Source organism: Euprymna scolopes, chromosome 11 (genome assembly GCF_053919585.1).
Source record: "Euprymna scolopes isolate OS-2025 chromosome 11, ASM5391958v1, whole genome shotgun sequence".
Taxonomy (NCBI): Eukaryota; Metazoa; Mollusca; class Cephalopoda; order Sepiida; family Sepiolidae; genus Euprymna; species Euprymna scolopes.
In genome coordinates, this window is record NC_136492.1 from 106,752,509 (window position 1) to 106,766,697 (window position 14,189).

The 14,189-nt window shown below is 30.6% G+C and overlaps 1 protein-coding gene across 2 annotated transcripts in view; it reads right to left on the reverse strand.

The window, feature by feature from the left end:
• Nucleotides 1–14,189, reverse strand: part of LOC145288042 (L-threonine 3-dehydrogenase, mitochondrial-like) — a 128,675-nt gene that overhangs the window by 6,648 nt on the left and 107,838 nt on the right. For both annotated transcript variants that reach the window (XM_080136059.1, XM_080136060.1), the window contains exons 7-8: nucleotides 7,412–7,502; nucleotides 352–618 (exon numbers count right to left, since the gene is read on the reverse strand). In XM_080136059.1, coding sequence (XP_079992185.1) covers nucleotides 352–618; nucleotides 7,412–7,502 — 358 coding nt within the window. The remainder of the gene's footprint in view (nucleotides 1–351; nucleotides 619–7,411; nucleotides 7,503–14,189) is intronic.

A 14,189-nucleotide genomic window follows, 5' to 3' on the forward strand; every position in this document is an offset into this window, starting at 1 on the left:
ATCCTTTTTAAACATGGAACGCAGAGGTAGATCTGATATAAATGTACGGAAGCTATCCCAGTCTGCTATAGAGTATCAATATACTGTACGATGGAGAGGTACGTCTGAAGACGTTTTACATTTCATTTTTATCTTAATGTAAAATAACAGAGTGGTCAGAAGATCCAAGTAGAGACAGAACGGAAACTGAACATAATTCAGAGCAAGTTGTGAGAAAAAGGTCTAGGAGACTTGCATACTGGCCGTCAGAATAGGGCACACGGGTGGGTTCGTGGCAGTCAAAGAAAATAATTTGTAACAAAACTATTATTTAAAAACAATTTGTTTCAAGATTAAAAAAAGTACAGTTACCAATTGCTTGTCTTTCATCAGGTTTGTAAGTGACTTCAAGGTCAGGAACATGTTTCTTGACCTCCTCGACAAGTTCTGCAGGAGTAAAACTCATAGAATTTACATTATAAGTTCTCTTTAGCAACTTTTCTGGAGGCGCTTCCATAAACTGTACAACAGAATTGAGACAATCATCTATGTACATCATGGGTAGTCGAGTATCTGGTTTAAGGAAACATTCGAATTTCTTGGTAGAAACAGCATCATGGAAAATATGGACGGCATAATCTGAAATGAGGAAAAAAATGACAAATGAAAATATAATTGTTACAAAATGGTTTATCGGTACTTATGCACTTTTGTTACCGTGCTGAAATAATAATGTTATTATTTTGAAAGCCATTCTTAACATGGGGAGGGGGAGGGTGTTTTCTAACTATTCTGTGCTTCCACCTAACAATTTAATAAAAACAAAAATATCGTCAAACTTGAATTTAGCCTGAAAAAACTATTTAAAAATATTACGGTAACAAAAGTATCGGTTTATCCAGCATTTTTATATTTTCATAATTCTTTGTTTTTGTTGTGTATTAATGTTGTTTGGAATTATTGCTTTGTTCTTTTACTTATGTTAAGATTGCATAGGATAGGAGTCATGGAGTGTACTCTATTCGTCTCAGAAAATGTGGAAGTCTTCAATCAAAAAGGAAACAGGTGCTTGTTAAGATAGAGTCGATAGATTCGACAGATCGATTTTTTTTTAAATATGTGATTTCAAACAAAAACAACAGTACTTAATTGTCATGTCGAAAATAGTAATATATCCACAAATTACGAAAAGTCATCAATTAGAACAACTGCTATTATGTTTTTAGTAAAAAAAAAAATCTATCGCTATGGTCTAAGATAGTATGTCAGCCATTAAAGTGGCAAAAAGAGAGATAAATATGCCCCCTGTATTCACAATCTTCAAGGTGTTTACATTTAGGGAAAATGCAATTTCTCCCAATATTCTATAAAAAATACTTTTAACTATAAATAACTTTCTACTCAATAAATTTTCGCCATTTTTGGATATATTACTATTTTCGACATAACAATTAAGTAAGTACTGTTGTTTTTACTTAAACCCACATACTTAAAAAAAATCGATCCATCTACTCTGTCTTAACAAGCACCGGGAAACTAAACAAAAGTCTTCAAGGCCTGCATAGAGACAATCCTTCTGTAAGGCTCAGAATTGTGGATGTTGAGCATGGCAGATAGAAAACGACTAGATGGTACATATACAAGTAGCTTATAACAACTCCTGGAAAAGACATCCCACGGATCAGTCATTGTACGGATCCTTGCCTCATGTGTCAGTGGTTGTGAGCAGAAGATTACTAGCTCTTGCAAAATATGTAATCCGTGAAGATGAATCTGCAAGAAGGCACTTACTCTGGTGGCCAGATGCAAAGAGAAGATTTGAAGGCAATCCTTGCCAGGGACAGATTTGTTGTCAGTAATAATTGATTAAGAGATTTGGAGCTTGGAATTTGTCAATGTTTTACGTACGTCTACTGGTGTTGGATGACTCAAGAAAAGCCAACCTCACGCATACTTATTTTGAAATATTTCTAAAATCCCAATAGTACAAAGACTAAGTATTTTTTTAACTCACATTCCCTCCAAACAAGGTAGATTTCTACTGAGATGTAAGAGGTTACTGTGAATTAGGGAGCATGTCTACAGGGGCACTCTTAGTAGAAAGTTGAGCAGTGAGGTGTCTGTTCGCATTACATTTAAATTTCTGCATGTTAGTACAATTAGGAAAGCAGAAAACAGGGAAGGAATCCCCTTGTGTTAGCTATGTGTGCATATTTTGGTTAAGCATTACAACCATAGATTAAAGAAATATAAGAAACTGTAAACAATTAAACACTGTCATTTCTTCCATTTGATTGGGTCGTAATTTTCATAGAATAAAAGAAAGAAATAGCGACAGCTGAGAAAGAATTTACAGAAACCACTAAAAAACGCATTGAAGCACAAAAACTAGGAACTCGTGACTTCTGGAAAATCTACAACAGTGTAGTAAATAATGGACAATCAACAAAAATCACGAGGTTGTTTGCTCAGCAACCGAGAAGGCTAACATGCTTGCCAGTTGGTTTGGCTCAAACTCCACACTGGACCCTTCCAACCACCCCCTACCTGAATTTCCTATGCGGACAGACACCACGCTAGACGATCTGAAAATCACCCCTGCTCAGGTGCATGCTATCATAAAAAACCTTGACACTTCAAAAGCATGTGGACCCAATCTCATCCCAGCTGTGCTATTAAAAAAGTGCTCAGCCGAAGTAGCTCCAGTTCTCTCCAAACTCTACAATAAATGCCTTAATGAATCTTGCTTCCGGGCTGTTGGAAACCTGTTTCTATGATACCAGTATTCAAGAATTCTGGCGAAATACTGACCCATTAAATTATTGCCCCATTAGCCTCCTCCCACTTTTTGCCAAAATATTTGAGACCTTAATTAACCATGCTCTAGTCCATCACCTTATAGATCCTAAACTTCTGACTGACCAACAATATGGATTTAGACAAGCCTGTTCCACAGCAGACATCCTAACTGTAATCTCTGAACATATATACTATTCACTGGACAAAGCGAGGGAGTGCAGAGTGGTAACTCTAGATATATCTAAGGCTTTTGACAAGGTATGGCATGAGGGTCTCCTCAGGAAAATTAGATCATATGGTATCACTGGTAGAATACTTAACATAATTAAATCCTTCTTGGATAAGAGAAAAATCCAGGATGTCCTCGACGGTCATACATCAAAACAATATGATATAAATGTGGGAATGCCCCAGGGGTTCCTGATATTCATAAGTGATCTCCCCGACAAAATTGCCTCTGAGATGGGTATATATGCTGATGACACCACACTCTATAACAGGCATGACAGGAAAACAAATAAACACATATCTAAAGAAATGGCAAAAACACTAGAGGATGACCTCCAATCTGTAGTGGAATGGGGACAAAAATGGATGGTCACGTTCAATGCCGCCAAGGCTAAACTAGTTTCGTTCAATAATTACAAGAAACCTTCTCTACCACCTATAGCAATGGCCAACGACTCTTTATCTGAGAGTACATCTTTCAAACTCCTTGGCCTAACGTTCACAGGAAACATGAGTTGGAACAATTACATTGAAAGCATTGCCAGGGCCGCTGCAAGGAAGGTGGGCTCTCTCTACCGTGCTAGAAAACTACTAACACCCGAAAGTATCCTGTACCTCTATAAGGCCATTCGCCCATGTATGGAGTATTGCTGTCATATTTGGGCTGGTGCATCTGCTACTAGTCTCTCGCTCCTTGACAAGGTTCAAAAGAGAGTCGCAAATCTGATAGGCCCTGAACTGGCATCTAAACTTCAGCCTGTATCCCATCGACGAAACGTTGCATCCCTCTGCCTGTTCTACAAGTATTTTAATGGTGAATGTTCTGACGAACTGAAAGCACTTGTGCCCCCACAACGTGAACACCCTCGACAAACCCGACAGGCTGCTAAATCCCACCCCCACACTGTAGAGATCCCTAGATGTAAAAGATCTTTCTACTCCAGTAGTTTCTTCCCCAGAACTGCTAGACTTTAGAATTCCATTCCAGGTCCCTGCTTCTCCAACTGCACTGACATGCAGAAGTGCTACGTGAACCGACATCTTGCTGCCCAAATCTCTACATAGTACCCCAGTAGTTGTTGCCCCTGATAGTAGCCCCCTACACCAAAGTGGCAATGTGCCTTGTTTGGGGTGAAAATGTAATAAAAAAATTTTTTTTTTAATTTCCATGAATAAGGATTTGAGATGTCTAAAAGTTGTGCAATTTGCATTCATATAATTTTGCATTAAACGCCTGCATCCTCATCCTCGGCTTGAAATGATTATGCAAACCAATTGAATGATGTGAAGAGCAGAAGGAAAAAGAAACAGTTATGAAAGAAATCGATCCAAAACAAATGGAAATTTGCATTTTAAAAGAATAGCAAATACACATAAAATAATTACTATATACATAAAAATACATTATAAAATAATGAATATAATAATAACAAATAATACATTTATTTGAGTGACATTCACCATTGGGTGTAGGTTGCCAAATGTTCAAGCAATGTCACAAGGAAGAAAATAGCAAAGTAAGAATGTTCGCCTTTAAAAGTGACTCTGTTAGAAGATTATGCACGGCATGTTGCATGTCACATTTTTTTCAATAAGGATATAAGATGTGATCAATGTTTATTGAAGAAAGAGATTATGTATTCAGTAGAGACGCAAACATAAATATTATAAATAGCAATAATACAAAGAAGTAACACATTTATTTCAGTTGACAAAATATGAAAACCTTATAGTGGAGCAGATTACCCAAACAATCGTTCATTTGATGATATAAGCATGAAATTTGGCATAAATATTCGCTGGATAGTAGATTTTAAGAAAAAAAGTGCTGGCCACCTGAAATTCCAATATGGCGGCCATTTTCCAAGATGGCCGCCATAGGAGTCCAAATTTTGAAAAATTTCAGCATATTATTGTATAATACAGTGCGTTTATCGAGCTTAAGTTGGTTTTGTTGTCATAATATTACTCACTTTAAGCTCGTTCAGTGTTCTAGTGTTCCTGTAGAAGCTTGACAAGGGCAACTGCAAAGTTTAGTACAATGCAACCCAGTCTTTTTACATTTGCACCTTCCACCACAGTCAGTCTTGCATCCACATTTTGTCAGTTCACTGCAGCATTTTGAAATCGGTTCCAGTGAAGTCCACACAATTTTCCAAGAGTCATCTTCTTTTGACAATCCCCACTTTGAAGGACACTGAAGTTCTGGATCATGTATGACACTTTGTCCCCAAACATGACCTGCTTGATAGGCAGCTCTTTTGACATGTTCCTTGAGTGTTGTTTCTGTACCGGTAACCATGCTATCCATGATGTAGATCACAAGCTCTGAAAACGCTAGGGGGTAAACGTCTTTCCCTTGACCGCTGTCATTCTCCTCTTGCTTCATGACATTAAGATGTGCTCGCTCTGAGTTGTATAACTGTGCCAAGCATCGAGGGTGATACTTCAGCTCTTGGGCAACAACATCACCAGCACTTAACTTTGCTAGGAGCTTTCCATTGTTTAGGGTCCGGGCACACTGATTAAGCCTTTCATTCAGCTGCATGGTCATTGCCTGTCTTAAATTTGATATTTCATCCTCTTCTTCACATAAGAAGCACTGTACCTCTGGAGGGTCTGAGGTCCTTTGTCTCTTCTCACAGTTCTCTTCTGTGCCTGATGTACTGGGGGTTATTTTCCTTTTCTGTCCTCTTGACAGCTTTGTGTTATTGAACAATAGTCGGCAGCTTTGGTGATATTTTGCTTTATTTTGTATTAGTGTGGCTTCTATGCCTTCTCCTTCATCTAACCGTGCTGGATTAAAGGGCATTGGCATATCATTAAGGGCATAAAACAAAGGTACAGTTTTGCAATTTTCGCATATCCAGCATAGTCCTGTTTCCTCTGGAATGAGTTAAGAGGTGGAATTAGAGTTTCATCTCTTTTGTCAAGAGTCGTTGAAGTGGTGTAGGCCGAGGGTTTATCCTTTTACCACCTTACCACCTTTGCTCACTTTGATGTATGGGATACAGTTAGGTTCATGCTGCTGCCCTACACCTAACCCGATCGTTCATCCAATATCATTTAAATCCCATGCGATCTGTACACCATCCGGATAACAATAAAGCCCCTGTCATCCTTGGCTCGGCTCTCCCGCGCTGGCACATCCTGTCAATCCAGGTGTGGCTATCCAACCTTAGGGGCTGGCTAGATAGCATTTGGGATACTAAACTGGAGTTTAGCTGATATTGAACCCCATGCTGAGTTCCACAGCAGTGTCTGTCACCAGTGTGCCCTGGTAGTGAGCGACATACACTCTCGTCATAATATTCTGCAAAATTCTCCTTCTGTGGAAAAAACGGTGGTACTAAATTGGATCCTCGTGAGATGTGCCACCTTGGTCACAATTTCTCAATGGGTTGATTCAGGGGCTTGTATGGAGTGAGGAAGGTAACGGAATTAAGAACACCTGATTTCTTCAGGATGGCTAGCATGGTTTGTAAGCCTTTTTGGGGCATTTTATAGGCAAAAACAGGTTATCCACTTTGTCATCCTTGCATTAGCAGTCCTTTTTAGGCATAAAAGTTGGAAAAAATGAACGTTTATGGAAATTTGTGGTTTGCTGGCGGCCATCTTGAAAAAAATGGTCGCCATATTGAAATTTTTGATGGCCAGCACTTTTTTCTGAAAAAGTAACTTACAGAGACTATTGATGCCAAATTTCATGCTTGTATCACCAAATGAACGATTCTGGCAAAAAATCACATTAAGCTGCTCCACTATTAAACCTAACATTATACACAACATAATCAAACAGAATTCTTACTGACGGGTAATGTTTGTTTCTACTTTTTGATCTGCTATAACAGTTATTCTATTGAATGTTAAGTCTTAATAACTTTCAGTTGCTCTCTAACCTTTTAGGGTCAACTCTTGATTACTCTCTAATCCTTTTTTAAGTCAACTCTAATTGATTACTCTCTAATCCTTTAGGGTACACTCCTGATTACCCTCTAACTCTTTAGGTTCAACAAACTTGTCGTTTTACTTGTCGTTTTATGTTACATGTGTATTTGGGGATTTCGTTTCTCTACATTGTTAATAAATTATTTTTTAATTTTTGTTTTTTACACATTTTCACCCCAAATAGTAGCCCCTTACTTGGAAAGTATCTGGCAGGGGATTGTGGGGAGTTGAGCAGCGAGATGTCTGTCCACATTACATTTAAACTTCTGTATATTAGTACAGTCAGGGACACAGAAAACAAAGGGAATTCCAAAGACTAGAAGTCTGAAGGAAGAAATTATTAGAGTAGAAGGCTTTCAGCATCTAAGGACCTCAACAGTAAAAGGGTGAGAGTTTTCTGTTCTCAAGTTAGTCGAGGGGGCACAAGTGCTATGAGTACGTTCCATTCCATATTTACCTGTTGTTCCTCCTCCAGGATTTGAATCTGCAGAAATAATGCCAGGAAATCGAAGACACCGAAAGTCCAAACCAAACTTGTGGTGATAATACTGAAAAATGTCAAAGATATATATTATTAAATGAATTGGTTTTGGCTATAACAGATGAATTGTCTTGGGATGAAAATTGTAACATGAAACAACACCTGTGAAAGTTTAACAGATTTTTCATGTAAATAAGTACAATTTGTGTTACTTTCCTTTTAACTTTATATATATTTTTTTCTTTTCATATACATATATATATATATATATATATATATATATATATATATATATATATATATATATATATATTGTTTTAAATATAATGGGCGGAAGTCTCTCGAGAGCTCTTTCAGCTATCATCTCATCAGGAGAAAATCGATAGCGTAAAAATAATAATACTATGTCGAAAGTAAAGAGTTCTGATGGGGAACTATTGAATGTGCCAAAAATAGCACTCTGGACTCTGCTATTGGCCAGCATTTGGTTGACAACCCGTGCTCTGCCGATAGATATAAAATAGAATGGTTCGAGGTGCTACATAGAGCGGACTCCAGAAACCATTTAAAGATTTTGGAGTCTGTCTCTATTGCGGTGCGGAAACCTTCTTTGTGCCGACAGAAAGAAACATCTAACGCATTGTTTCTCTTTGGGGAACTGTGAATCTTTTCTCCGTTTTTTTTGGTTTTTTTCCCTTCGTTGTGCCAATATTTTAATCGTTTTTTAAACGTTAATAAACTTTATTTTAGTGTCCCCATAATTTTTGGCACATTCAATAGTTCCCCATCAGAACTCTTTATTTTCGACATAGTATTATTATTTTTACACTATCGATTTTCTCCTGATGAGATGATAGCTGAAAGAGCTCTCGAGAGACTTCCGCCCATTATATTTAAAACTGTATTTAAATTCTGTACCTCTAAACATTTATTTATATATATATATATATATATATATATATATATATATATATATATATATATATATACTATTATATTAGGTTGGTGCAAAAATAAAGTCGTTTTTTATCAGATATATACAGTGGGTGCAATAAGTATAAAAAGTTGATGTATTTTTTATTACACGAAAACAAAAACAATAACAAATTGCTATTCTAATGTGTTTTTGTATGATAAATACAAATTTCGTATCAAAAATCTTATATAATTACGCATTACAAAGAAAAATAGTTTTAATTAGCCAAATATTTGTCATGTGATGGTTCAGAGAGTTACGTAAATCCAGATAACTCTTGACGGCATATTATTTATTTTGGCCAATTTAGTCGCACTGTTTATACAATGTCTAAAACTGGAGAATTGTCAGAAAAGACAAGAAAATTAGTTGTTCAGCTACACATGGATGGTTCAGGGTATAGAAAAAATTCAACAATGTTGCATATCCCAATTTCGACTGTCGGTGACACGATTCGTAGATGGAAGTCCAACCAGTGCACTTCAAATCTACCACACTTAGGGTGTCCTTCCAAAATTTCTAACCGTATGGCTCGACTTTTCGTCCATGAAGTGAAGAAGGATCCACGAATAACTCGTTCTGAACTCCAGAAAACATTAGAAGCATCTGGGACATAAGAATATGCAAGAATACAATTACGACAGTGCTTCGAAAGAAATATTATATTTAAAGTGATATAAATATATATATTAGAAATATTAAATTTAAAGTGATATAAATAAATATATTAGAAATATTAAATTTAAAGTGACAAATATATATATTAGAAATATTACATTTAAAGTTATATAAATATATATATTAGAAATATTACATTTAAAGTTATATAAATATATATATTAGAAATATTAAATTTAAAGTGATATAAATATATATATTAGAAATATTATATTTAAAGTGATATAAATATATATATTAGAAATATTAAATTTAAAGTGATATAAATATATATATCAAAAATATTAAATTAAAAGTGATATAAATATATATACTAGAAATATTATATTTAAAGTTATATAAATATATATATCAAAAATATTAAATTTAAAGTGATATAAATATATATACTAGAAATATTATATTTAAAGTGATATAAATATATATATTAGAAAAATTAAATTTAAAGTGACATAAATATATATATCAAAAATATTAAATTTAAAGTGATATAAATATATATACTAGAAATATTATATTTAAAGTTATATAAATATATATATCAAAAATATTAAATTTAAAGTGATATAAATATGTATACTAGAAATATTATATTTAAAGTTATATAAATATATATATACAAAATATTAAATTTAAAATTATATAAATATATATATTAGAAATATAAAATTTAAAGTGACATAAATATATATATCAAAAATATTAAATTTAAAGTGATATAAATAAATATATTAGAAATATTATATTTAAAGTGATATAAATATATATATTAGAAATATTAAATTTAAAGTGATATAAATATATATATTAGAAATATTAAATGTAAAGTGATATAAATATATATATTAGAAATATTAAATTTAAAGCGATATAAATATATATATTAGAAATATTAAATTTAAAGTGATATAAATATATATATCAAAAATATTAAATTTAAAGTGATATAAATATATATATAAAAAATAATTAAATTTAAAGTGATATAAATATATATATTAGAAATATTACATTTAAAGTTATATAAATATATATATTAGAAATATTAAATTTAAAGTGATATAAATATATATACTAGAAATATTATATTTAAAGTTATATAAATATATATATTAGAAATATTAAATTTAAAGTGATATAAATATATATACTAGAAATATTATATTTAAAGTGATATAAATATATATATTAGAAAAATTAAATTTAAAGTGACATAAATATATATATCAAAAATATTAAATTTAAAGTGATATAAATATATATACTAGAAATATTATATTTAAAGTTATATAAATATATATATCAAAAATATTAAATTTAAAGTGATATAAATATGTATACTAGAAATATTATATTTAAAGTTATATAAATATATATATACAAAATATTAAATTTAAAATGATATAAATATATATATTAGAAATATAAAATTTAAAGTGACATAAATATATATATCAAAAATATTAAATTTAAAGTGATATAAATAAATATATTAGAAATATTATATTTAAAGTGATATAAATATATATATCAAAAATATTATATTTAAAGTGATATAAATATATATATAAAAATTATTAAATTTAAAGTGATATAAATATATATATTAGAAATATTAAATTTAAAGCGATATAAATATATATATTAGAAATATTAAATTTAAAGCGATATAAATATATATATCAAAAATTATTAAATTTAAAGTGATATAAATATATATATAAAAAATTATTAAATTTAAAGTGATATAAATATATATATTAGAAATATTAAATTTAAAGCGATATAAATATATATATCAAAAATATTAAATTTAAAGTGATATAAATATATATATCAAAAATTATTAAATTTAAAGTGATATAAATATATATATAAAAAATTATTAAATTTAAAGTGATATAAATATATATATTAGAAATATTAAATTTAAAGCGATATAAATATATATATCAAAAATATTAAATTTAAAGTGATATAAATATATATATTAGAAATATTAAATTTAAAGTGATATAAATATATATATTAGAAATATTAAATGTAAAGTGATATAAATATATATATTAGAAATATTAAATTTAAAGCGATATAAATATATATATTAGAAATATTAAATTTAAAGTGATATAAATATATATATCAAAAATATTAAATTTAAAGTGATATAAATATATATATAAAAAATAATTAAATTTAAAGTGATATAAATATATATATTAGAAATATTAAATTTAAAGCGATATAAATATATATATCAAAAATATTAAATTTAAAGTGATATAAATATATATATTAGAAATATTAAATTTTAAGTGATATAAATATATATATTAGAAATATTAAATTTAAAGTGATATAAATATATATATTAGAAATATTAAATTTAAAATGATATAAATATATATATTAGAAATATTAAATTTAAAGTGATATAAATATATATATCAAAAATATTAAATTTAAAGTGATATAAATATATATATTAGAAATATTAAATTTAAACTGATATAAATATATATATTAGAAATATTAAATTTAAAGTGATATAAATATATATATTAGAAATATTAAATTTAAAGTGATATAAATATATAATATATCAAAAATATTAAATTGAAAGTAATATAAATATATATATAAAAAATATTAAATTAAAAGTGGAATAAATATATGTACTAAAAAAATTAAATTAAAAGTGATATAAATATATATATATATATATATATATATATATATATATATATACTCGAAGTGTCCTTCCCAAGATAGGTAAAATTAATTTCATGAACAGTTTTGCACCACTTCTATGTTTTCTTACGAAGATTAAAATTAATATATAATGAAAATAAACCTTCTGTCTAGAAGTCTTGATGTCGATTTCGATAAAAATTCACTTTAAGATTGTAATTCTAAAAATATCTAAAATTTAAAGCATAAAATTAAGGGGTTTTAAGAGAAATAAATATTCAGAGAATCTTGTTTAATTTTAATTAAATGAATATGGATCAAATTTAATTCAAATCTGAAATATTTTAATTTTCAAATGGGAGATTGTATCCATAATAATACTCCCTAAAAATCTTTTAAATACTTCAGCAAAACTGAAATTTAGGCAATATCTATTAATACATATGTTAAAATATTAAAATTTCACAAAAAAAGAGATTGGAGGCATTTAAACTTTCATAAAGTGCTTATACTCCATTTTTACATGACAGTAAATTAAACTAAATATAGCTCACATTACCTACTCTGAGCTCCAAAATTCATAATGATCGGTTAATTAGTTTAGGAGTGAACATTGTACATACAAATATATAAACATATACACATGGATAACTGTAAATAAATAGACATGTTGACTTAAAAATGTAATTTCAGTTAATAATGCAATAATTTTTATTATTTAATTTTTCATCATAAGAAATGGTGAATAAACTCATTGAAATTTCAAGTGAAAATATATCTATTTCTTATTCTGATGTAATAAATTATAACTAACTCTACTTTATTTGTAGACGAGTTTTATTGGTAGAAAACACTGATTAACAATTACATGATTGAACTTTAATTTGAATTCATTATTTTATATATATATATATATATATATATATATATATATATATATATATATATATAAACCAAAATGTGTGTGTGTGTGTGTGTGTGTGTGTGTGTGTGTGTGTGTGTGTGTGTGTTTTGTGTTTTTGTGTATGTCTGAGAACGGCTTTTTTTCCGATGCCTTCTCGTGGGTGTCACTTCTTCTTAAAACTTTTTATATCACATCTAAATCATAATATGTACGAGTTAACAACGGGGGTCGCCTGTCTATTTAATTTGCCGACTTTCAAAAGATAAATATTCCACATATTCGGATTGCCGCATGTTGCTTTCACTTTTCAGTACAAAAACAGTGAAACTGGATTTGAACTGGATGTAAACGTCACCGTCAACTATCCTGCAGTAAAACGATTTGACCTCATTAAAAACTATGGAATAGTGTGACATTCACTTTTTAATTGCTCTTACATTGACTGTCACTGTAGCGCAAGTGTTCAGGCTCAGCCTATGGCTCACATTACCTACTCTGTTTCAAGTTGACCTGTCACCAAGCCTCCCCCCTCCTTATTTTTTTTCCATTTTTAAAATTGCTGTTTTTTTTTATCGTTTTTTTATATTTAAACAGGGTTAAGTTTTCTTTTTGTTCTTCTTTACCCCCCCCCCCAAATGCACACAACTACAAGCACCCGGTCAACACCGGGTACCCCCCGCTAGTATAAATAGAAAAAAAGTACCTTTAATCTAAAGGGAAGTAACTCTAATCATGAATTATTTCCCATTTTTTAAAACTCCATAACAGAGTGATACGTGAAGTAAAAATGAGAGTGATACGTGAAGTAAAAATGAGAGACTCTGGTTTACAAAAGACTCAAACCATGCACAAATTTTGTTTGGATATGAACAATATAGCAGTCACAAAATCACAAACATGCAAGCTTTTGTGATGCATGTACGAACACAACATGGCAGTTTATTGTGCCATATTGTACTCAGATTTGCATGTGATCAACATTGGTCGCCATTTTGTTGTTCATGATGTATAAGAATGGTGTTTGTGATCCTGATCCCAAAAGCAGTACAACATGTTGAAAATCAATGAACACAAATATGCTACAGGTGAGGCTGATGTTAACTGTTACATTGTGTGTTTGGACAGCAGTTTATCAAAGGTCGTCCAGCATGGTATCCATGATCTGCTGGAATATAGCAGATGCTACTTTGACCCTGAACGCAAACTTTTCATATCTATACAAACTCCGATAGGTAATAATACAGAGGAAGTTAGCACTTTTGTTGTTTACAGGAATTTGTAAATAAGCATCGCTCAGGTCAATATTAGAAAAAACTTGTTGCTATTTGATTTTGTGAACACTTCCTCTGGGCTGAGTAATGGATAGTGGAAGTCTTCTAATGACCCGTTAAGTCTGGTCAAAAAGTTGGCACAAACGCGGATTTCCTCAAACCTCTTTTTTATGTAGACTGCCAGAGCAGCCACTCACTGTATTTAATTTTAGACAGTATACCGGTATTTTCCAA